The 25507-nt window shown below is 44.5% G+C and overlaps 1 protein-coding gene across 9 annotated transcripts in view; it reads left to right on the plus strand.

The window, feature by feature from the left end:
- Positions 1–25507, plus strand: part of CDKL3 (cyclin dependent kinase like 3) — a 184890-nt gene that overhangs the window by 54684 nt on the left and 104699 nt on the right. For 6 of the 9 annotated variants that reach the window (XM_075601163.1, XM_075601168.1, XM_075601162.1 and 3 more), the window contains exons 6-8: positions 5252–5403; positions 8586–8674; positions 14157–14307. In XM_075601163.1, the coding sequence (XP_075457278.1) occupies positions 5252–5403; positions 8586–8674; positions 14157–14307 (392 nt within the window). The remainder of the gene's footprint in view (positions 1–5251; positions 5404–8585; positions 8675–14156; positions 14308–25507) is intronic. The other 3 variants (XM_075601166.1, XM_075601167.1, XM_075601169.1) reach the window with 2 other exon arrangements.

Below are 25507 nucleotides of genomic sequence, written 5' to 3' on the forward strand. Positions count from 1 at the left end.
CAACGTGCTTGACGGGATCCCAGACGACGAGCCCCCTCAATGTACAATAAGATTTTGTGATCAGTGAGAATTGCCACTGACTCTTTGGTACCCTCGAGGAGGTGTCTCCATTCTTGCAAGGCTAACTTGATTGCCAAGAGTTTTCGGTTCCCGACGACATAATTTCTCTCGGCCGAAGAGAATTTCCTTGAAAAGAAACCACGAGGATGGAGTTTTTCTTGAGGACCTTTGCGAGAGTACTGCCCCAGCTCCAACATCGGAAGTGTCAACTTCAAGGGTAAAAGGAAGAGATGTGTCCGGGTGACGAAGGGTGAAGGCGGAGACTAAGGCTCTTTTGAGGAACTCGAAGGCTTTGGTGGCGTCAGGGGACCATGCTGATGGGTCACCCCCCTTCTTGGTAAGGGCGGAAATGGGCAGAGCAATAGTGGAAAAATTACGGATAAATTTCCGATAGTAGTTTGAGAACCCAAGGAAACGCTGGACAGCTTTTAGGGAATTCGGTAACGGCCAGTCTAGAACAGCATTCAACTTCTCAGGATCCATGGTGAAGCCTTTGTCGGAAATTATATAGCCTAGGAAGGCTGTGGATGATCGGTGGAAGAGACATTTCTCCATCTTCGCGTAGAGGCTATTTGCACGAAGCCGAGTGAGGACCACCCTGGTATGATGTATGTGCTCCTCAAGGTTTCTGGAGAAAATGAGGATGTCGTCTAGGTATACTATGACGAAATTACCCAAAATGTCCCGGAAGATGTCATTCATAAATTCTTGGAAGACAGCTGGGGCGTTGCAGAGGCCAAACGGCATCACGAGATATTCATAATGGCCCGTGCGTGTGTTGAATGCAGTCTTCTACTCGTCACCCTTCCGTATTCGGATTAGATTGTAAGCTCCTCTCAGGTCAAGTTTGGAGAATACAGAGGCTCCTTGGAGCCGGTCAAAGAGTTCCGAAATTAGAGGAAGGGGGTACCGGTTTTTAACTGTGATTTTGTTAAGCCCACGAAAGTCGATACAGGGCCTTAAGGAGCCATCCTTTTTCTTCACGAAGAAGAACCCTGCTGCGGCCGAGGAAGTGGAGTTCCGAATAAAACCTCTCTTGAGGTTCTCCTGGATGTAAGTCATCATAGCGTCGGTCTCAGGCACGTAGAGGGGATACGATTTAGACTTAGGGAGTGTGGCTCCAGGAATTAATTCTATGGGGCAGTCATACGAACGATGAGGCGGCAGAACCTCAGCCTGGGTCTTGTTGAAGACATCCAAGAAATCCCGGTATACTTCTGGAATGGTGGAGAGAGATGGTAACGAAGTGTCGAGGCCAGCGAGCAACGGGGGGGTATGACAGCCTCCTTCATGGTAGGACCCCACTGGATCAGCAAATCGTCCGTCCAATCGACACGCGGATTGTGAAGCTGGAGCCACGGCAATCCCAGAATGACCTGGACTGTGGGTGAGGAGAAGACATCGAAGATGATGACCTCAGTGTTACCGTCCGCGGTGGTGAGTGTGAGGGGAACAGATTCCCAGATAATGAGCGCTGGATGGAGAGGTCGGCCGTCAATAGCCTCAAGGCCGATGGGTACCCTCTTCTTGACTAACGGAATTTGGTTGTTGCAGGCATAGTCGTGATCCAGGAAGTTGCCACCAGACCCGGAGTCGATGAATGCTGCGACCGCTACCCGGACATTGGGACCCTCAAGGGTTATAGGCACAAGAATTCTCTTCGGGAGCTCTTTGGGAGAAGAGGGGCAAGGAGAGATGGTACCCAGTGAAAGCCCCTCAAACTTTACTGGGCGTTCTCGTTTCCCGGTCTCAGGCGGCAGTGACGTACTTGGTGATCCGGAGAACCACAGTAGAAGCAGAGGCCCTCATTTCAGCGGCATGTTCTTTCAGCGGTCCGGAGCTGTTGACTACCGATCTGCATCGGCTCAGGGGCGTCCAATGCTGGAAAGGCCATGGGAGGAGGCCTAGGAGAAGCAGCTGTGGACGGCATAAATCGGGGACGCTGGCGCTCCTGGCGTCTCTCTTGGATGCGCTGGTCCACCCGGATGCTGAGGGTAATGAGAGCCTCCAAAGAAGAGGGGTGAGCATGAGCTGTCAGATCGTCCTTGAGGGATTCGGACAATCCCTGTCAGTATGCCGCGGAAAGGGCCTCATCATTCCACTGAGTCTCCACAGCGATTGTGCAGAACTCCACTGCATATCTTGCAGCCGACCTGCAACCCTGGGAGAGATGAAACAAGGAAGAAGAGGCCGTCTCCCTACGCGCTGGCGTATTAAAGACGCTGGAATTCTCACCGAAATCTCGGGAAATCCTGCGTTATTTCTGATCTGTGTCCCCAGAGAGGCGAAGCCCAAGCGACAGCGTCGCCCGTCAGCAGGGCGTAGATATAGGCCACCTTAGAGCGATCTGTGGGAAACCGAGACAGGGACATCTCGAACGGGACATCACATTGGTTCAGAAATCCCTGGCAAGTAAGGGAATCTCCGGCATACCGGTTGGGTGGTGAAATACGTGGCTCCGAGACGCCCATAGGTACTGGGGCAGGAGGGGACGGTGCAGCTGGCAGGTCTCGCAGGGAGAGGTTTGAAAGCTGCTGTGCCACGGCCGTTACTTGATCGCTCAGGAATTGCCAGTGTTCCATGGACACACCTTGGCCCACCTCAGGGGGGTCTGCATTTGGTGGGCTCTGCATAATGTAACGCTTGACTGCCCGCAGACCTGGCCAGTCCCCAGTACTGAGGTGGGTAAGGGTATAACATGCACCCACAGCAGTGAGGGCGTGCCCGGAGTGTGGTATGATGCGTTGCTGTGTCTGGTGTGAAAGGGTTAGCCTGATACTTGCCACGTCCGGGGCGCCAGATGTCCGATGGTAGAGATCCGAAAGCCGTAGGTCAAGGGCAGGAGAGAGCAGCGTAGTGAGGTCCAAAGCCGAGTCCAGGGAGTAGCGAGGTACACGAAGTCTAACGAGAGCCGAGATCAAATCCAAGGGTATCAAACGAGGGCAGGGATTGGAGCGAGAGCTGCAACACAAGAGAGCCAGGCATAGACCTCCGTACTACAAGAGCCACAGGAAAACTATGCAGAGCGAGGAAGGAGAGGGCAGACAGGAACTATAAATGTTGGAGAACCAATAGGAGCAAGAGGCGGAGCGGGGGTTTGACTGAGCTGTCCCAGGGATAGGTTTAGATGCCTCGTGTGGTGTTCCCTAGTGGAAATAGCCTCCAGCTGATGGGAGGTGGAGCCAAGGCTGCAGGAGGAGTGTAGAAGAGGATGGGAGCGTGCGCGCCCTGTAACATGCACGCGCGCCCCTGCAGCGTGTTGGCGAAGGCGGCGTGTGCCGCGGAGGAGCGGCGCCCGACCGGAGCGGGTAAGGAGCTGGCGGGGAGGGGGCCTGGGACGAGCGGCAGTACTGGGAGCCGGGGTGACGGGGACCCGCTGTAAGGCGCGTGTCCCCCGATACCTTACACATGTCCCCTGTAGACCTGAACACTACCTGATATGATAATTACATACTAAAGAATTTCAAACCTTGTCCATATCAATTTAAATTGTCCATAATAAAAGGCCAGAAATGCACTCCATTTATGAGGTACAGTAATGGGAAATGGTGGTGAAATTTACGGTCCACCAGATACCTTTACCAGGGTCAGAGATCAAGGTTATCCATCTGACCTAAACTCTTGGGGTACCCCTCTAGACATTCCTCCTTGAATTAGGGGGGGGCAGCACTATACTACCTGGGGAGACATGGGAACTGCAGGACAACACATTAAACTCATGGAGAACACATTACAAGCATAGGGAATACATTACAAGAATAGGGAACATGTTACAAGAATAGGTAACACATTACAAGCATTGGGAACACATTACAAGCATAGGGAACTTATTTCCAGCATGGGACTGCAGGACCTTCGGGGGGCACACTGAACAAGTGTGGGTGGCAAAGGGCAAGTCTAGGGAAATAACCAGAGCAGGCATACAAAGTGATTCAAAACTTGTTTTCTCATGTGGCTGATCAACTTTCTCATACATAAAGACCCGGCGCCCCGCGCCATCAAAATTAGATTCGCTAAAGGTCATTATTGCTACGTTAACAGTTGTCGTAAAAAAATATTTGATTTTGGCTAATATATTTTACAATTACTGTCATATTCATAAATAGGTTGCGATATTAATTCTTATTTGCATACTTCAAAGTTGTGTTAACCCAGTGTTAAATAATAATAGCAATAAAAAATAAGAATTAATTCATAGCTACCAATGCATTGCAAAGGAATGCCTACAAGCACCAAGGGCGTAACATACAACATAAACATCTTACAAATAAAATACTAAACACATAGTTCTCTATTTATCAAAGGGCAAATTCCGGTGTAAAGCCGTTTTTTTGTCGCAACCCTTCTAAAATATACTTGCAACAGGTATCATCTATGTTACTCTTGCTTGCGACATCTGTGCCTGTCTGTGACAACAAGAGGGATTGATGGAGCAAGTAGGAGGAGTTAAAGCAGGGTTATATTTGCAGATTGGCTACAACAAAACAAACATATACCACCATGATATAAATCCCCTGAAGCTTCTTTAACACATCCAATCTGACTTGAGTGAATAGGTTGATAAATAAAATTGGTTTTAAATAATGCCAATTTTATAATTTATCAACCTTTAGTGAATCTAGGCCTTCGCATCAATTTAGCACCAAAGTTGACTTGATATGTGATTGTGTACTCATTACATTTATAAAATAGATATTCATTTCCAGCTCGTTATAGAGCACTATAGAACTTGTGGGATTTATTTTGCTGCCATGAATGGCCACATGGATCTGTTTCTTTCTGTGATGAGTCTTTTGACTGTTGAAGATGTGCTTTAATCTTTTTGTGTTTTCATTATCATTCTCCTGTTCTCCATTTGTAAATCTAATCTCATACATAAACTTGCTAAACCTCTCACAGAAACCTCATAGAAGAACTTGTCTGGCTTTCCTTGCTGTGCACATTATTCAATTGAAATATATATTTTTTAGTATTTTTTTTCAATTTTTTTCAATTTTGATGTCAATTTTCCAGGTATAATGTTCACGGTATAAATCTGCATTATCACATAAACATAGCGCTAAATGCATTTTGCTGCTTTAACAGCTTCCAATAAACAATATCCAGTTCATAAGGGCTACTGCAAATACTATCTCACACATAGGACAATGGCTGTGTTATTATTGATTGTTGCTGGTTTGTTTCCTCTCAGGCGGACTGGGTCCTCGTTTCCAAGAGATCTTTCAAAAGAATGCATCGTATACAGGAGTGGTACTTCCTGATGTTCCACATCTACAGAGTGCTAGGAAAAAGTATCCCAAATTAACCACTTTGGTAGCAGATATGGTCCACGTATGTTCAGAGGTTTAAATATGGACTCTTTATTTAGTAGTTATTTCTTAAATTAGGAAATAATGCTATACAGACTATATTAGGATGGTGATATAATTAATTTCACTATGATTTTTTGGTTCTTTCTTTATGCTATTTAACATGTCAAATGCAGTACATAAGCACTAAAAACGTAGTGAATCACTCCATTCATTTGCTAGTTGCATCCTAATTCATTTATTTTCTTATACTGTATATACAGATGTAGCAGTCTTCTTTGTTCTCTATATTAGGATATGTTGTGTTATTCTGCACCACCAATCCCATGGAATCCTATGAATTCCTATGACAATTCTCTTATTCTGAGTTATAACGAATATGTTGTGCTATCTGGGGAGCAATTTCATGTGCTACAGTTGCATCTGTAGGTTTCGATGTGTCGTAGAGGGACAAGCAGTAATTACCCTTACTTATGAGACTTAAGTCTGAACCAACATTTGTGAACATTATTTTTGAGGTGAATACAAAATTACTATATCCCCGGCGCTTTGATAAAGAAATACCACTTATCAGTCCAAATGTCACTTGGCTGTCCAAAAGCAATGTCCCAACAATGTGGATTAACCCAGCAAAGTCCAAAATAGTATGGTTCCTTGGGAGATTTCAGCAGCAATTATCCTCCTATTAGAGAAGAGAAACAGCAGAACATTGTGCAGCACTTGGGCTTGTTGGTATATTCAAGCAGGAAATTAAATTGCCTACTTACAAGATGGTCTTTAGTACATTCAGTGGAGAGAATCTGTACTTTAATCCCAGGATTTTTCTCCACGGACCCCACGTGACGTTTGGAATCTTCTAAGACTCCGAACTCCACACTTTCTTAGTGCTCAGAATCAATAGAACATCCACCGCAAATTTACCCAGAAAGAAATGAGCAACAATAGTGCAATATAGCCGCACACTGTACTAAAACAATTTTATAAAGAAGGTGAGATACACTTACAATGTATCCCTCCTAACCATATAGTTACAATATGCCGTCCGCCACTTGCATATAGAAGCACAGCTCACAACAATGCAGATTCAGCGTCTCTCTCACCGCGACCCAGGTGGATGGCCACTTCCCGGATGATGTCACTGTCTCTGGCGTGCGACTGCTGCACCTGACGTCGGCACTGTTAAGCTCCACCCAACTAGTTTCGTGACACACCTGTCACTTCCTCAGGGGTTGTGAGCTGTGCTTCTATATGCAAGTGGCGGACGGCACATTGTAACTATATGGTTAGATGGGATACATTGTAAGTGTATCTTACCTTTTTTTGTAATTGTTTTAGTACAGTGTGCGGCTATATTGCACTATTGTTGCTCATTTCTTTCTGGGTAAATTTGCGGTGGATGTTCTATTGATTATGAGCACTAAGAAAGTGTGGTGTTCAGCATCTTAGAAGATTCCAAACACCACGTGGGGTCCGTGGAGAAAAATCCTGGGATTAAAGTACAGATTCTCTCCACTGAATGTACTAAAGACCATCTTGTAAGTAGGCAATTTAATTTCCTGCTTGAATATACCAACAAGCCCAAGTGCTGCAGAATGTTCTGCTGTTTTTCTCTTCTGTAACAGGAGGATAATTGCTGCTGAAATCTCCCAAGGAACCATACTATTTTGGACTTTGCTGGGTTAATCCACATTGTTGGGACATTGCTTTTGGACAGCCAAGTGACATTTGGACTGATAAGTGGTATTTCTTTATCAAAGCGCCGGGGATATAGTAATTTTGTATTCATGTATTTCTGACTAGTAGAGAGCACTTGTATGCTACATCCTCTTGGCAGCTGAATTATTTGATTTTCTTTCACCAAGGGATCAATTAATCACTTTAATTTAATTTGTTTGGCCCAATCTTAGGTCATCTTATCACAAGTATTTATAAAGCACATTATCACATTTGTTGTTTAGTTAGGGCACAGTGATTTTATTTGTGTATTAGTTTTACATTTTGTTGTCACATTATTTTTAAGGTGTTGTGTTCTGATAAATGACCTAAGAGAAGGTCTCCACAACTACATGTGCTGTGGGAAATTCCAGCATATTAAAATACACAGCATAAACTGCTACTGAGATCAAAGACCGCAATGTGTGCAGGACAAGTCGTAACTTGCATCTCATGATTACATGACTTTACTGTGTATTGTGAAGCTATTACCCGACCTCAAAAGGCAATGGAATTAATTAGCTTAATTCCATAAGTCGTTTAACCTTTTAACACCCCCTCACACATCATAAGAGCCAAAAACTGATAGCACTCCTCTTTTTAGGCTTAAATTCCCAAATAGGTAGTTATGTCTGGGGACTGTATTTTCAGGCATTTGGTTTCTGCAAGATTTCCAGGAGTAATTGCAAAATGTGTAAGCAGCTTCAGAGGCGTAACCCGTTTTTGGAACTGACCAAAATTACATTGTAGCAATTCAAAATCCAATTAATCCCAGCTATATAACCTTCCCAGCTACATACCACACCTATATACCTATATTCAAACCTCAAGTATATCCCAGGCAATACTTTTAACTAGCTGCTTGTCCTGTTTCCAAGTAGGTGGAAGACACCATGATGACCTTTTTAATGCAAACCCCTATTGCAACCTTCTAGGCATTTCTAGAATTTCCAAACCTGCTCTGTAAATAAAAATACCACATATGAGCACAATCACCTGCCTTTCCCCATAGTCACTAAGCATGTAATGCTTCCACTGCCGTCAGGGATTCTGGGTAATGACATGCAAATGAGCTCTCACAGCTTCTCTCTCAAATGCAAAAAAGCATTGCTAGTTTAGCATTTGGGATTTCAGAATGGCAGGACCCTAATTTCTCTTAATATTCTTTAATTGCTGGCAGCACCAGATTTAGAAAACTGTTACTTTGTAGCAGGGAATTATTTTAAGGGTATTTAAGATCTCAGCGTTTGTATTTTTACTTATAAATTGCCAACGATATGCCGCTCCGTAGAGCAATATTATGGCAGTTCTGCCAAGTGCAGTGACATTTCTGCATTTGAAAATTCATTAAAATCTGTAAGTTGAAATGTAAAAAATTATTTACGTGGAAATTGACGATGAGAAATTCTTCTTTTTCTGATATTGTCATATTACATAACATGAAGATACTGAAAGGAAGCCACCCTCAAAATAAATGGTTTATCCTAAACATCTGTTTTCCAGGGATGTTTACAAATAGAGCCCAGTGACAGGCTGTCAGTTACAGATCTGCGAAAGCATGAATATTTTACAAGGGAAGGATTTGTGGAGAAGTAAGCATCTTACCGCTTTACCAATCTAACTTAATTTTGGCCCATTCAAGTAAGGCAGGCCTGCACAACACGCGGCCTGCGGGCCGCATGCAGCCTGCCTGCACTTACTGTGCGGCCCGCGGCGGCTTTCCGCTCTCCCCCTCCATCCCTCCCAAGTCCTCTCTACCCCTCCCTCCCAAGTCCTCTCTACCCCTCCCTCCCAAGTCCTCTCTACCCCTCCCTCCCTCCCTCCCAAGTCCTCTCTACCCCTCCGCCTCCCTCCCGAGTCCGCTATCCCGCTCCCGCTCCCCCACGAGCCCGCTCCCCACAGAGCCCGCTCTCCACAGAGCCCGCTCTCCCCCTCCCCCAGGAGCCAGCTCTCCCACTCCCCCAGGAGCCAGCTCTCCCCTCGAGCTATGGCAGCAGCGCGCTCTAGCATTGAGGCACTTCCGTGCCTGCTGCTTGCTAGAGCGCGTGCGTGAAGTCCTGCCTGCTCTGCCGCCTCCTCCGCAGCAAACCAAGGTGGGGGGGGGGGGTCATTGGAGGTGCAGGGGGGGTGATTGGAGGTGCAAGGGGGGTGATTGGAGGTGCAAGGAGTGTGATTGGAGGTGCAAGGAGGGAGTCCTTGGAGGTGCAGGGGGAAGTCGTTGGAAGTGCAAGGGGGAGTCGTTGGAGGTGCAGGGGGGAGTCGGAGGTGCAGGGGGGGTCATTGGAGGTGCAGGGGATGATTGGAGGTGCAAGGGGGGTCATTGGAGGTGCAGGGGGGGTGATTGGAGGTGCAAGGGTGGTGATTGGAGGTGCAAGGGTGGTGATTTGAGGTGCAAGGGGGAGTCATTGGAGGTGCAGGGAGGAGTCGTTGGAGTTGCAGGGGGGAGTCGTTGGAGGTGCAGGGGGGAGTCGTTGGAGGTGCAGGGGGGAGTCGTTCGAGGTGTAGGGGGGAGTCATTGGAGGTGCAGGGGGGAGTCATTGGAGGTACAAGGGGGTCATTGGAGGTGCAAGGGGAGTCGTTCGAGGTGCAGGGGGGACTCATTGGACGTGCAGGGGAGGTCATTGGAGGTGCAGGGGAGAGAGATGTGTGATGCGGGGGGGTGATTTGAGGTGCAAGGGGGGTGATTTGAGGTTACATAGTTACATAGTAGATGAGGTTGAAAAAAGACTTCCGTCCATCAAGTTCAACCTATGCTAAATTTAGACAACAGATACTTTATCCTATATCTATACTTACTTATTGATCCAGAGGAAGGCAAACAAAAAACCCCATTAAGGGGAAAAATTAATTCCTTCCTGACTCCAAGAATTGGCAATCGGATTAATCCCTGGATCAACATCCTTCCCATGTATACTTATTTGGTATATCCCTGTATACCTTTCCCATCTAAAAAGATGTCCAACCTTTTTTTGAACAAATCTATTGTATCTGCCATCACAGTCTCCATGGGTAATGAATTCCACATTTTAACTGTCCTTACTGTAAAGAACCCTTTCCTTTGTTGCTGGTGAAATTTCCTTTCCTCCAACCTTAAGGGATGGCCCCGAGTCCTTTGTACTGCCCGTGGGATGAATAGTTCATTTGAAAGCTCCTTGTATTGTCCCTGAATATATTTGTATATAGTTATCATATCCCCTCTTAGACGCCTCTTTTCTAATGTAAATAAATCTAATTTAGCTAGCCTCTCCTCATAAGTTAGAATGTCCATCCCCTTTATTAATTTGGTGGCTCTTATCTGCACTCTCTCTAGTTCCATAATGTCTTTTCTTAGGATTGGTGCCACAAAATTGTACTCCATATTCAAGGTGTGGTCTTACTAATGCTTTGTAAAGGGGCATAATTATGTTTACTTCCCTTCCATCCATTGCCCGTTTGATGCAAGATAAGATCTTGTTTGCCTTTGCAGCTACTGCATGACATTGGGCACTATTGCTAAGCCTGCTGTCTACAAGCACTCCTAAATCCTTCTCCATCAAGGATTCCCCCAATATATCTCCATTTAATTTGTAAGTCGCCTTTTTATTCTTGTATCCCAAATGCATAACCTTACATTTATCTGTATTAAACCTCATCTGCCAATTACCTGCCCACATTTCCAGTCTCTCCAAGTCCTTCTGAAGAGAAATTACATCCTGCTCTGATTGTATTACCTTACACAATTTAGTATCATCAGCAAAGATGGAGACTTTGCTCTCAATCCCAACCTCAAGGTCATTAATAAACAAGTTAAAAAGCAGGGGTCCCAGTACCGATCCCTGAGGTACTCCACTCACGACTTTAGCCCAACCTGAAAAAATTCCATTTATGACAACCCTCTGTTGTCTGTCCTTTAACCAGTTTTCAATCCAGGTGCATATATTATTACCGAGTCCAACTTTCTTTATTTTGTACACCAACCTCTTGTGTGAAACCGTATCAAAAGCCCTTGCAAAATCTAAGTAGACCACATCAACTGCATTACCCCGGTCTAAATTCCTACTTACCTCCTCAAAGAAACAAATAAGGTTAGTTTGGCAAGATCTATCCTTCATAAATCCATGCTGACTATTACTAATAATTTTGTTTTCCATTAGGTATTCCTGAATATTATCCCGTATTAAACCTTCAAATAGTTTCCCTACTATTGAAGTCAGGCTTACAGGTCTGTAATTCCCCGGGTGTGATCTAGCTCCCTTTTTAAATATAGGCACCACATCTGCTTTACGCCAATCTTGTGGTACTGAGCCTGTGGAAATGGACTCCTTGAATATTAAATTTAATGGTTTTGCTATTACTGAGCTTAACTCCTTGAGAACTCTTGGATGTATGCCATCAGGGCCAGGTGCCTTATTTACTCTAATTTTTTCAAGTCGCTTATGAACTTCTTCCTCCGTTAACCAATTGTTCATTAATATGGAGGTTGTGGCTTCCTCCTGCGGCACTACTATTGAACTTGATTCTTCCCTGGTAAACACAGAGGCAAAGAATTTGTTTAATACCTCAGCATTTTCCTTATCTCCAATAATCTGCCTACCCATCTCACACTGAAAGGGTCCTATATTTTCTTTTCTCATTTTTTTGTTATTAAGGTACTTAAAGAATTTTTTTAGGGTTGACCTTACTTTCTATTGCAATCCTTTTTTCATTATCCATTTTTGCTAATTTGATTGCCCTTTTGCAATTTTTGTTACATTCCTTATAATTCTGATACGATGTCTCTGTCCCTTCTGACTTAAAGAATCTAAACGCCTTCCTCTTCTTGTCCATTTCCTCCCCTACCTGTTTATTTAGCCACATTGGTTTTGACTTATTTCTTTTATACTTATACACTGATAAGTGTGCTTTTCTAACAATGTTTTAAAGACTACCCATTTATCTTCTACATTTCCCCCTGCAAAAACATCATCCCATTGTATTACTACTAGATTAGACCTCAGTTTATTAAAATCTGCCTTTCCAAAGTTGAAGGTCTTTTGTTGAACCCAAGTAATCTGTTTTTTGATAATTTATTTCAAATGAGACCATGTTATGATCACTGTTACCCAAATGTTCCAGGACTTGAATATTTGTTATTACTTCTACTGCACCGACACACTTTATTCGAGCAAATACCCAGTATGTACCTGGCAGATACCTGGAATGCGCCGCTCCTCACCTCTGACAAGCCCCATTGCATTTGCCTTCCCAGCCTGGGTTCATGCCTGGCTGACGGGCGGCTGATCTGTTAAATGATAATGATTAGGATTTAATAGGCTGCAATGCTTCGCGTGTCTACCAGATGGCATAAATTCATGAATTGTAATGCAGTATATATATATATATATACTGTGCAGTATTGCAGCCAGCGGGAATAAAATGCTTCAATCCCTGCCTGGAAAATAACCCAATGCACTCGGGCAGAAAACAGTCACAAACCTCAATACACCAGGGTATACCCAAATTCGTGGTACTAGCCGAGCTCGAATAAAGTGTGTCGCCAGTGTACATTGTTTGATATGACCAAATCCAGAACTGCCCCTCTCCTGGTTGGTTCCTCAATAATTTGGGTCATATAATTGTCTTTAAGCACCCCCAAAAACCTGTTCCCTTTTGTTGTAACGCTAATCTCATTGCCCCAGTCTATGTCTGGATAATTAAAATCCCCCATTATGCAAACATGACCCAGTTTTGATGCCTTCTCCATTTGCAAAAGTATTTTAGCTTCCTCAATCTCACAGATATTTGGTGGTTTATAGCATATTCCCACAAACATTTTCTTTATACTTTTACCTCCACTGCTAATTTCTATCCACAAAGTCTCTACATTTTCATCATTCCCTTCATAGACATCATCCCTTATAATAGGTTTTAGATCCGGTTTAACATATAAACATACTCCACCTCCCCTTCTATTTGTTCGATCCTTCCGAAAAAGAGAATAACCCTCTAAATTAACTGTCCAGTCATGAGTTTCATCCCACCATGTTTCAGTAATGCCTATGATATCATACTGCTCCCTTGCAGCTATTAATTCAAGCTCCCCCATTTTATCTGTCAGGCTTCTTGCATTAGCAAGCATGCACTTCAGTTTTTTTTCAGCCTGTACTATTATCTGCTCCTTCCTTTCTGCTCCCACTTGGTTTAGTCTTTAGAAGTTTTCTAGTATTATCTGTATTTACTATGGGTGTCTCACTGCTTGTCAAACTTGCATTTGCCCCCATTCTACCTCCATACCACCTTGTAACCTCATCTATTCCATTTAGTTCATTATCTGTTTCATTCCCCTCCAACCTAGTTTAAAATCTCCTCCAACCTTTTTAGCATTCTCCCCCCTAGCACAGAAGATCCCTCTTCATTGGGAGTGATGTGAGGTGCAGGGGGAGAGTGATGTGAGGTGCAGGGGGGGAGAGTGATGTGAGGTGCAGGGGGGAGAGTGATGTGAGGTGCAGGGGGCAGAGTGATGTGAGGTGCAGGGGGGAGAGTGATGTGAGGTGCAGGGGGGAGAGTTATGTGAGGTGCAGGGGGCAGAGTGATGGGAGGTGCAGGGGGGAGAGTGATGGGAGGTGCCGGGGGAGAATGATATGAGGTGCAGGGGGGCTGGGATGTGTGTGTTGTGCAGGGGGTTATTGTGTGTTTGATGTGGAGGGGGAGTATTATGTGTGTGGGTGAGAGATGGGGGTATGAGAGATAGATGGGGAGTAGCGCAAAGGTTGATAGTGAGGGGTTCTGGGGGAGATATGAGGATGATGATGAGGGGTGCTGGGGGAGATATATGAGGATGATGATGAGAGGTGCTGGAGGAGAGATGATGATGATGAGAGGTGCTGGAGGAGAGATGATGATGATGATTTTACCCGTGCGGCCCAATTTTTTTTCCCTTGGAGCAGTTCGGCCCTTCTCACTTTACGAGTTGTGCAGGCCTGAAGTAAGGTATCCTCCCGCAACGCAAGGCAATTTATGGCTTGATACCGCTTAGTAAAGATGGCCCTTTATTTGAGTAAAATATGTATTTATTATTTGTATCATTACTTTTATACAAATATTTGTTGCTATTAGATTCATTCCAGAACGTCCGGCTAAAATGCAGCAAGATATAGCAGATACTTCAGCTTCCAAATACAAAGGGAAAAAAGAGATTGAGTCATCGAAAGAAGACAAATGGACATGTCAAACAAGTGCATTACAGAAAAGTATGAAGTATTTAAGGGTAAGGCATACTTTTTCTAAGCTGTATGTTTACTGCTGGTGACAGTATATCTTTGTGTTAGAAAGTCTTATGGATTAGAAACAGTGCAGATCCAGCAATATTCACAACTGTGCCAACACATAAATGAATTCTCTGACTAATATTTGGTTTAAACACATAACATTTTTTTTTAAAATCTGCATATTTGTTGCGAGTAGGCATTTGTGCTATAGACATCTATCTATCTATCTATCTGTGTATGTATATAGTGTGTGTGTGTGTGTGTGTGTGTGTATATATTTATGGTTTATTTGTAAAGCACCAACATATTGAACGGCATGGTACAATGGGGTACTGAGTTATGTATAATACATAAACAGAGTTACATATCAAATAACAACAAACAAGCGCAAACGTCTACAGAGAGGTAATTACTGTAGGACCCTGCTCGTAAGCGCTTACAATCTAGAGGTAATAAGGGGAAATGTTGAAACAAAAGGTAAAGTGGCTGCTGGTTGTGGGACGGAGTATGACTCAGGACAGTGTATGATCCAGCTGCACAGCTGATCCCATTTAGGTTTGGGGAGGGGTAGTAGATGTTAGGGGTGTGCCAGATAACTCAGGAAGTCTTACAGGGAGTTTTAAAATGTTTGAATGCTGGAGGGAGGTTATAAGGAAGGAGGAAAGGTGGATTTAATGGGCGGAATGTAGGACATCTAAGGATATATTTGGGGATGAGGGCTTAGATGTAAGGGGGAAATGTTGAGAGCTTTGTAAGTTAGAACTAGGGTTTAATTTTTTTTCTAAAAGATATGGGAAGCCAGTGTAGGAATTTGCATAGTGGCGCAGCAGAAGTGGAGTGGTGAGTGAGGTAGATGAGTCGGGCAGCAGCATTGTGGATGGGTTGGAGTTGGAACAAGGGGATTGCCAGCTTGGAGAACGTTGCAGTAGTTAAGGCTGGACAGGATGAGTGAGTGAATTTGGATTTTAGTTGCGTCCTTTGTGAGAAAAGGGTGTATCCTAGCGATATTTGTAGTGGAGACGGCAGGGCTTCGGTCAGGGAGTGAATATGAGGAATAAAGGAGAGGGCAGAGTCATAGATGACCCCAAGGCAGTGGACTTGGGGTTTTGATGAGGTTGTGGTATTATTGACAGTGAGGAAGGGTTTGAGTGGAAAGAGGAAATATTATTAGTTCTGTTTTGGATATGTTAAGCTCCAGATAATGGTAGGACATCCAGGAGATGAGTGCGGAGAGACAGTTGGTGACATGGGACAAGAGAGTGGTTAGGGGAGGAGAGGTAAATTTGGGTATTATTAGCATAGAGATGTTACTGAATCAAAAGATTGTATTAATTCACCAAGAGAAGAGGTGTAGAGTGACAATAGCAGAGGGCCAAGGATAGAGCTTTTGGGACCCCAACATAAAGGGGGAGTTCAGGAGGAGACACCAGAGAAAGAAACATTGAAAGAGCAGTTGGATAGGTAGGATGTGAACCAGGAGAGGGCTGCATCACGGAGGCAAATGTAGTGAAGAGTGTGCAGGAGAAAGGGGTGTTCAACAGTGTCAAAGGCAGCAGACACATCCAGGAGAATTAGTACAGAGATGTGAACCTTGGTTGTCATCAGAAATACTATTGGATTTTTTTTCTCCAATAGAAAATGTGAATCTAGACAATATTGTACTAAACATAAATTAAGAGTATTACTTTCAAAATTACCAGATTTTCTGCTGTGTAGAGAAAGGGTGATGCTTAAAAAGGCAAATAGCCTATACCATTTATCTCAAGGAAATTGCACATATTGAGGCCAGAGAACTCAAAATCATATTGCATGCCACGCCTGTAAGTTGTCCTTAATTTTACTTAGTGTTTTTCATAAAGTCTTTTCATTGAGAATTCCAGACATCCAAGTGACATGAGATTTAGTCAGTATCAGGTTTCCACTTTCAGCATTTATCTTAGATTGGCTTTTATCCTTTTATGGAAGCCTGCAATAGTTTGTTGACCCACAGCCATACTTTCAAGGCTGGTTCCAGTTTCTTGGTTCCAGGAGAACGAAATGCCCCCTAATGTCATGGGACAAGTCACCCGACATTACTATTGTCACTTTTTCGCTACTAACAACCATTAACGAAATGGTTTTCTTTAGTTTAACGGGTATCTTCAAAGCTAATGAGATGCAAAAATGCATCTAATTAATAAAACGACATGTTATAACCGTGTTATAAAAGTGGCAGAGGATATTAAGTATTTTAATCAATCTGGTATTTCACGGATTAACGTTGGTTAGAAATTGTGCTAAAAATACAATTATTGTTTTTTATGACAGGTCAAGACCCTTCCTGTATCTGTGCTGATAAGGCAGTAGTAGATTATAGCCAGATCATGCCTGTCAGCCTCAAAGAAAACCATAAAATTCTTGAAATATCCCCCGTGCATCACAGAGACAGGTGACAAACCGGTTACCACTAAGCTGGAGGGCTATATTAAAAATGAGGATATCATGGGATGGCATCTATTTTGAAGAATAACGTATAGATAGTCGAAACAGTTGCAATTAGAGGGATGTAATAAGGCGTTTGGGAGGTGGCAAGGGACAGATATCCATCTGTCGCTCAAATTTTGGAGCATGCCAGCCTAAATTAGTATTGTTACATTCAGCAAACTCGCCTGAACCTATTGATATTACTCATTCCAAGAATTATAGGAATAAAGTTATGAGATAGTTCATATATTAAGGCAGACTTTTAAACATCAGAAGACAGTTTTTTTTTTTTAAATTAATGAAACTGTCAGCCAGAGCTGATTTATGACAGGGCGGGCTTATGTTGTTTCAATGGGGAAATTACAGTACTGAACATAAGTCTCACCAAGGTAATAGGAAAATCAGAATTCAACAGAGGTGTGTTTTGGGATCAGAACATGTGAATTCTCTTCTACTCCAGTGACCTCTCTGGGAAAGGACCTATGACATATGGTAACGTACTGTATAGGGATTTCTGTTTCTTGCTTTTATTTTAAGAAACTGGTCTGCATTTACAGTATTATAACTGTAATAATGTCATAATTGTAAATTTATTGTATTGTAATAATCTTTTTCTGTAACCTTAGCACGGTATATATATATATATATATATATATATTTATATATATATATATATATATATATATATATATATATATATATATATATTAACAAAACTTTAATAAGTGATGTGTTGGGCTCTGAATTAACTGTTTGCATGCTTTGTGTAGCGTAAAGAATATTTTCGGACACATTTTGATACAACAGATTTTTGAGTGTTAAGTGCATAGTTTTTCTTTAATAAACAGGGACCTTAGACTCTGGCAGATACAGTAGATACATATTTTATTTACATATTTCTTTGTTGGTGGAAGCAGGTATTCTTGCAACCGAATAAAGGGTAAATATTAACTAATTGAAAGTACCTTGCACAGGAGAAAGGGGAGTTGGTTAGAGTAGCTGTGTGTATTATCCCTGGTTTTATTGATAAGTCACGTGCGCTGTTCGTGACAGATAGTATATTGGGACAGAGTGAGGGGAGCTATTGTTCATTTGAGGGACTTTTGGGGCAGGTGAAAAGTGGTCAAGCTAGAGAGCTGTGTATTAACCTTTGTCCCATATGTAGGTCTCGCGCTCACAGGTGTGCCATATGTGACATGACGTTACCTCTATGAATGGAGATTATTGTAGCGCTGAGACGCGCTAAACAATACACTGCACATGCGGCAAAATATAACGTGCGTTCCAATTAGCGCTCATGCGTTAGTGAAGCAATACAAATGTGCATTCCTAGCATAGTGCCCATGAGCATGTTGCAATTTCAAATAAATACACATTTCAAACTGAATAAGTCAGCCATATCAGCTAAACAGTTATGGTGTGGACATAGCTGAGCAGTCATCCACCTCTGCTGGAACGGTTCCTGCTTCTGAGGCTGCGAGGATAGTATTTGATAGTAAGTGAAATTCACTGATGAGCTGGAGATCCTCATTAATGGAGTGTTAACAACCAATCCAAACTGTTAGGGTCTCGATGCTCCAGCATCAGCGCTGCCGAGAAGCAGCCTATTTGGGGCGGCCTCCTCACCCAGATTAATGCACTTGGGAACACTGTGCTCGTGGACATGCTGAAAAAGCGCTGGGCAGACAGCCAGCACAAAATAAAGCATAAGCTGGCTGACCAGGTGGCCCAGACGAGGAAGACAGGAGTGGGACGCCCTGCTCCCTTGCATCTCTCCCCAATAATAAAGATAACTTGATCAAACAAGTGACACAAAAACATGATACTTTTTCAACATTTATTGATTCACAAATGATTAAAAAATCAATATCCATATGTGAAAAGTATGTGAACCTTTAGATTCAGTACCTGGTGGCACCCCCTTGAACAGCAATTACTTCAACTAAGCATTTCCTGAAACTGCCGCTGGTCAGTTCTCTCACATTGGTTGTGAGGAATTTTGGCCCATTCCTCCTTACAGAACTGAAATAACTCATGACCCACTTTTGTTTCAGCTTCAGCTCACGGACGGATGCCCTGACATTCTCCTCTAGAATCTTCTGATACAATGCAGAATTCATGGTTGTGTCAATGATGGCAAGCCATCCAAGTCCTCAGGCAGCAAAGCAGCCCCAAACCATAACACTCCCACCACCATGTTTGATGGTTGAGGTGAGGTTCTTCTTCGGTTTTCGCCAAACATAACATTTCTCATTGAGGCCAAAAAGTTCTACCTTTGACTCGTCTGTGCAGAAAACATTGTTCCAGAAGTCTTTTGAATCATGTATGTGCTCTTTGGTGAACTTCAGACAGGCAGCAACTTCTTTTTTGAGGGCAGTGGTTTCCTCCTGGCTTTCCTTCCTTGAACACCATTCTTGTTCAGTCTTTTTCTAAAAGTTGAGCCATGAACACTCACGTTAGCCAAGGCGAGAGGGGTGCATTGGGGCTCACAAACTTTTTCTCGCCACTGTATTTAGTTATCTATAAGATGACTCCTATGCCATAGTGTGGTTCTCTATCACCATTGTATAACATGTACCTAGACAGATGCGGACATACCACATGCCTTGGCCATATTTAATCATTTTGAGATATATATATTTACATTTATGACGTTTACGACAATTAGTCACTTTATGGCCATCATGCTAGTGTTTTGCAGCAGACATTATGGTTGTTTGGCGCCTTTTTTCATCTGGAGCCTGAGAGGATATATATTGCGCAATTTGTTTATCCCACATCATCTTGATAAAGGTTCGCAAGCGGACAGAACCGTCAAACTTTATGTAATACATTTTCTCTTCTAAAGACCGCTGGAGTGCCACTTCTTGCTTTGCTTTTTTGATTATATTATGTAATTTTTTTTCAGGATCATCAACCAGACAGCCATTGCCAAAGGAGGAAGACGAGGGTGAGGACCGAGGTTCCTCCAGAGGAGCATGACGTGCCTTCTCTAGCTGCAGCTGCTGCCGCTCCACCAACTGCTCCAGCCAAAACTCCAGCTGGACCAGGCACAACTCCAGTTGCACCCATATGACACAAATCTGCACCTCTGTCAGAGGACACACTGATGGCGATGCAGCGCCGCGGGTTCTGCAGCGTCGCGGCCCAGCTCTGCAGGATTGAAGCCACATCCAGATGCAGGAAGCTAGAAGCCCACACTACCACCGTACCATAGTCCATGTCATTGCTCATTGGTATGCGCTGTTTGCAGTAGCCTTCAATGAGCTAAAGTGGGCGATGCAATAGGGGCTGGAGGGAACCCGACCACCCTCCATTGTATCTCCACCTGGTACATCCAGTGACTCCCTGGCACCATCAGGGGTGTCTATTTTGGTTCCAATGTCCCCTCCTCCTCCATCCAGCGACTTGTGCACACCTCTGACACTGGCCATGCCAAGTTTGAGGCGTAGCAGACCTCACACCAGGCTTAGTAAGCCTGGGAGCTCGACTGCCAAGAGGAGGCGCTGAACTTTATTTTTCATATATTGTTAATTTTGTTTTACAATGTTACACAGTGAAATAATTGTGTGTGAATTAAAGTTATTTTGCCAAGTTCTATGTCTTGGTTATTGTTGTTCTAATATGTATATCCATAATTATAAACCCATAATTAATACACTCAATATTACATCCCATAGTAGACCACACAAACATACTACATTTTATTTAATTTAAAACTGTAGTATAGTTTACTGCATGAAATTACCACAATATCGGATGCATCTGTTGATGTGTTTCTGCCATTAATATGTTCCATCAAATATATCTCAGTACGACACATTTAATGAAACGGTTAAATCCTAGACTCAGTACAATTATTTGAATACCACTTAAGACCTGCCATTTTTCCTTGTAGGCTATTTACAGAAATAATGCTACGATAATCATGGTCTCTGATGTGAGTTACGGCAGGTTTTGGTATCGTTGCGTTATTTCAATGCACTAACATGAATGGAGGTCTGAGGATCTGCGTTGTTAGGTACACTGCTCATTACCACATGATTTGCATATGAGTAAGCCAGACCTCTGTTAAAAGGTAGTGATACACTATTTTTTAGTTGAACGAGAGGACATCATAATGCTAAGCACCTTTGGGGGATATCTGTTATAACTTAGTGTCTCGTTAACCGAATTTAGCGGATCGATAAATATAGAATGGACTTCTGTGGATCTACTGTACCTCATGGTATGGCATAATTAATGTCTACATATGTTCTTCAAAAGGATAAGGTTCCTGACTGAAACGATAATATATAAGCACATCACATCTTTTATGACGTCTCCACAATTAAAAGAATTAAGGATTAAAGTAAATATTAGTAAAACTGAATTGGAAATAGCACCAAAGGTAATAACAATGAATTAATTTATTTTGCATATATTGGTAGCTCCAACTGAGTTTTATAGAGCTCAACAGTTAAATGAAATATGTACATTAAAATGGGTCCAACAAATCGGTAATGAGTGTACATGAGATGTAAAATAACTGGCACATGCAGTTACATAGTTACATAGTAGATGAGGTTGAAAAAAGACATGCGTCCATCAAGTTCAACCTATGCTAAGACGACAGATTCTTTATCCTATATCTGTACTTACAGTATATTGATCCAGAGGAAGGCAAGCAAAAAACTCCAGTGAGATCTCATCTAACGATATCTCATAAGAGGAAAAATAAATTCCTTCCTGACTCCAATAATTGGCATCAAATTACTCCCTGGGTCAACATCCTTCCCATGTTTACTTATTTGGTATATCCCTGTATACCTTTCATTGCTAAAAAGAAGTCCAACCTTTTTTTGAACAAATCTCTTATGTCTGCCATCACAGTCTCCATGGGTAATGAATTCCACATTTTAACTGCCCTTACTGTAAAGAACCATTTCCTTTGTTGCTGGTGAAATCTCCTTTCCTCCAACCTTAAGGGATGACCCTGTGTCCTTTGTACTGCCCTTGGGATGAATAGTTCATTTGAAAGTTCCTTGTACTGTCCCAAATATATTTGTATATAGTTATCGTATCCCCACTTAGACACCTCTTTCTAATGTAAATAAACCTAATTTATCTAGCCTCTCCTCATAAGCCAGATTGTCTATCCCCTTTATTAATTTGGTGGCTCTTCTCTGCACACTCTCTAGTTCCATAACGTAGTTTCGAAGGAGTGGTGACCAAAATTGTATTCCATATTCAAGGTGTGGTCATTCTATTGCTTTATAATGGGGCATAATTATGTTTACTCCCCTTCCATCCATTGCCCGTTTAATGCAAGATAAGATCTTGTTTGCCTTTGCAGCTACTGAATGACTTTGAACACTATTGCTAAGCCTGCTGTCTACAAGCACTCCTTAATCGTTCTCCAGCAAGGATTCCCCTAATTTATCCCTACAGTATTTCCTTTGTAAATCGCCGGTTTATTCTTGTTTCCCAAATGCATAACCTTACATTTAATTGTATTAAACCTCAATTGTGTCAAATATTTCTATAATTTAGGGCACATTGCAAGGGTCCAATTTTCTAACTTCAGTGTCAAGGTCAAAAGTAAGGTTGGCGTTGACTGTAACAACAATGTTAAATAATGTTTAAATGTCTGGTTCATTCTCCATCACAATTAGAAGTAACAACAGTTCTTTGTACACTACAGGAATGTAAAAGATTCATCAACTGGGAAAATTGATTTTGTTTATGAATAGTATTTGATAGAAGCAGCAAAGTGAACTAGTTAATGATTATGGTGGCAAAAGCATAATCATTCAACAGGGAATCAAAACTGCATACTAGCTGGAGAATAAATGTCATAACAAAAAAGTACTTGAATCATAGGAGAGAAAACTCTAATAAGTGTGTAACATGGATAATGAAACCTAGTTGCTGCTTCTTTTCAAAACAACCTAATGTTTCTCTGTGCTTGAGTGAAGGCAGCAGAGATTTAGAAAGAGGCTGTTTTCTAACAACCCCCAATTGGACTGTTCTAATGACAATGAACAGCATTGCACGCTTTGCAGCCCACAGAGTACAAAGTAAGTACTGCAAACTGGAAATGCAACTTCTCAGAGAATTCCCTTATGAATTATCTATAAAATAATTACTGAACTGGTCTTGTTGGTGAGAAATCATCATTATTAGAATCCAACAGTAACTAGAGTATGTAACACAAGCAAATTGACAATAAGGTTCACGCTAAATATTAGCGAGGGTGGTTTGATGGGACAAGGTGAATACACATACAGTACATCAGGCATGTCAAACATGCGGCCCGCGGGCCGCATGCGGCCCCCAATGGATATTTTTGCGGCCCGCTCACAACCAGCGTGGCGGCGGCGGTCGTGTGTGTCGGAGAGCGCGTGGGCGGCGGTAAAACGTTTTGGCCGCGGGAGAAGCGAGCGCGGGTGTTGGGGAAGCGAGTAGCACCGGCGGAAGTAAAATCTGTCCTGCAGGGGCTGGAGGCGTACGGTGGCCGGGTGCAGTCAATCTGCACTTATGCCGTGTGTGGGAGGACACGGGGGCGGAGTCAAAACCCCAGCGGAGAGACTGCATTCTCCTTGAAGCCTGGTAAACCAGAGAGATCATGGCCGCCCCCCTCCATGAGGTGCAGAGAGTTCAACAGTTCAGAGGAGATCCCACGGACAGGGGTATGTCTTCACAGCAGCCCCCCTCCCCCTGTCAAATCTCTGTGTGAGCTGCACGTGCAGAAGGAGATCTGTGTGTGTGTGTGTCTGTGTGTGTGTGTGTGTGTGTGTGTCTGAGTGTGTGTGTCTGAGTGTGTGTCTGTGTGTGTGTCTGAGTGTGTGTCTGAGTGTGTGTGTCTGAGTGTGTGTCTGTGTGTGTGTGTGTCTGTGTGTGTGTGTGTGTGTGTGTGTGTGCCTGAGTGTGTGTGTGTCTGAGAGAGAGAGAGTGTCAGGGAGAGGGAGAGAGTGCCTGTATCCCTGTGCCCCTGTCCCTCTGTCCCTGTGCCCCTGTCCCCCTGCCCCTGTGCCCTTGTCCCTGTGCTGCTGTCCCTGTGCTGCTGTCCCTGTGCCTCTGTCCCTCTGTCTCTCTGTCTCTCTGTCTCTGTCTCTGTGTCCCTGTCCCTCTGTGTCTCTGTCCCTCTGTCCCTCTGTCCCTGTCCCTTTGTCCCTCTGTGCCTGTGTCCCTGTGTCCCTGTGTTCCTGTCCCTGTGTTCCTGTCCCTGTGTTCCTGTCCCTGTGTTCCTGTCCCTGTGTCCCTGTCCCTGTCCCTGTCCCTGTCCCTGTGTCCCTGTGCCTGTGTCCCTGTGTCCCCCTGTCCCTGTCCCTGTGTCCCTGTGTCCCTGTGTCCCTGTGTCCCTGTGTGCCTGTGTCCCTGTGTCCCTGTGTCCCTGTGTGCCTGTGTCCCTGTGCCCCTGTCCCTGTGCCCCCGTCCCTGTGTCCCCGTCCCTGTGCCTCTGTCCCTGTCCCTGTGCCCCTGTGCCTCTGTCCCTGTGCCTGTGTCCGTGTCCCTGTGTCTCTGTGTCTCTGTCCCTGTGCCTCTGTCCCTGTGCCTCTGTCCCTGTGCCTCTGTCCCTGTGCCTGTGCCCCTGTGTCTGTCCCCGTGCCCCTGTGTCCCTGTCCCCCTGTCCCCTGTGCCCCTGTGCCTCTGTCCCCTGTGCCCCTGTGCCTCTGTCCCCCTGTGCCTCTGTCCCTGTCCCCGTGCCTGTGTCCCTGTGCCTGTGTGCCTGTGTCCCTGTGCCTGTGTCCCTGTGTCCCTGCCCCTGTGTCCTTGTTCCTGTGTCCCTGTCCCTGTGTCCCTGTCCCTGTGTCCCTGTCCCCCTGTCCCTGTGTCCCTGTCCCCTGTGTCCCTGTGCCCATGCCCCTGTGTCCCTGTGTGCCTGTGTCCCTGTGTCCCTGCCCCTGTGTCCCTGCCCCTGTGTCCCTGCCCCTGTGTCCCTGTCCCTGTGTCCCTGTCCCTGTCCCCTGTGTCCCTGTCCCTGTGTCCCTGTGCCTGTGTCCCTGTGTCCCTGCCCCTGTGCCCCTGTCCCTGTGCCCCTGTGTCCCTGTGCCTCTGCCCCTGTGCCTGTGCCACTGTGTCCCTGTGCCTCTGCCCCTGTGTCCCTGTGTGCCTCTGCCCCTGTGTCCCTGTGTCCCTGTGCCTCTGCCCCTGTGTCCCTGCCCCTGTGCCTGTGTCCCTGTCCCCCTGTGCCTGTGCCCCTGTGCCCCTGTGTCCCTGTGTCCCTGTCCCTGTGTCCCTGTGTCCCTGTGCCTCTGTCCCTGTGCCTCTGTCCCTGTGCCTCTGTCCCTGTGCCTCTGTCCCTGTGCCTCTGTCCCTGTGCCTCTGTCCCTGTGTCCCTGTGCCTGTGTCCCTGTGTCCCTGTGTCCCTGTGCCTCTGCCCCTGTGCCTGTGTCCCTGTGCCTCTGCCCCTGTGCCTGTATCCCTGTGTCCCTCTCTCCCTCTCTTTCTCTCTCTCTCTCTCTCCCTCTCTCTCTCTCCCTCTCTCTCTCTCTCTGCGCCTCTCTCTGCGCCTCTCTCTCTCTCTCTGCGCCTCTCTCTGCGCCTCTCTCTCTGCCTCTCTCTCTGCCTCTCTCTCTCTGCCTCTCTCTCTCTGCCTCTCTCTCTCTGCCTCTCTCTCTCTGCCTCTCTCTCTCTGCCTCTCTCTCTCTCTGCGCCTCTCTCTGCGCCTCTCACTGCCTCTCTCTCTCTGCGCCTCTCTCTCTGCGCCTCTCTCTCTGCGCCTCTCTCTCTGCGCCTCTCTCTCGTTTTTAT

This window comes from Ascaphus truei, chromosome 5 (assembly GCF_040206685.1).
Source record: "Ascaphus truei isolate aAscTru1 chromosome 5, aAscTru1.hap1, whole genome shotgun sequence".
Classification (NCBI taxonomy): Eukaryota; Metazoa; Chordata; class Amphibia; order Anura; family Ascaphidae; genus Ascaphus; species Ascaphus truei.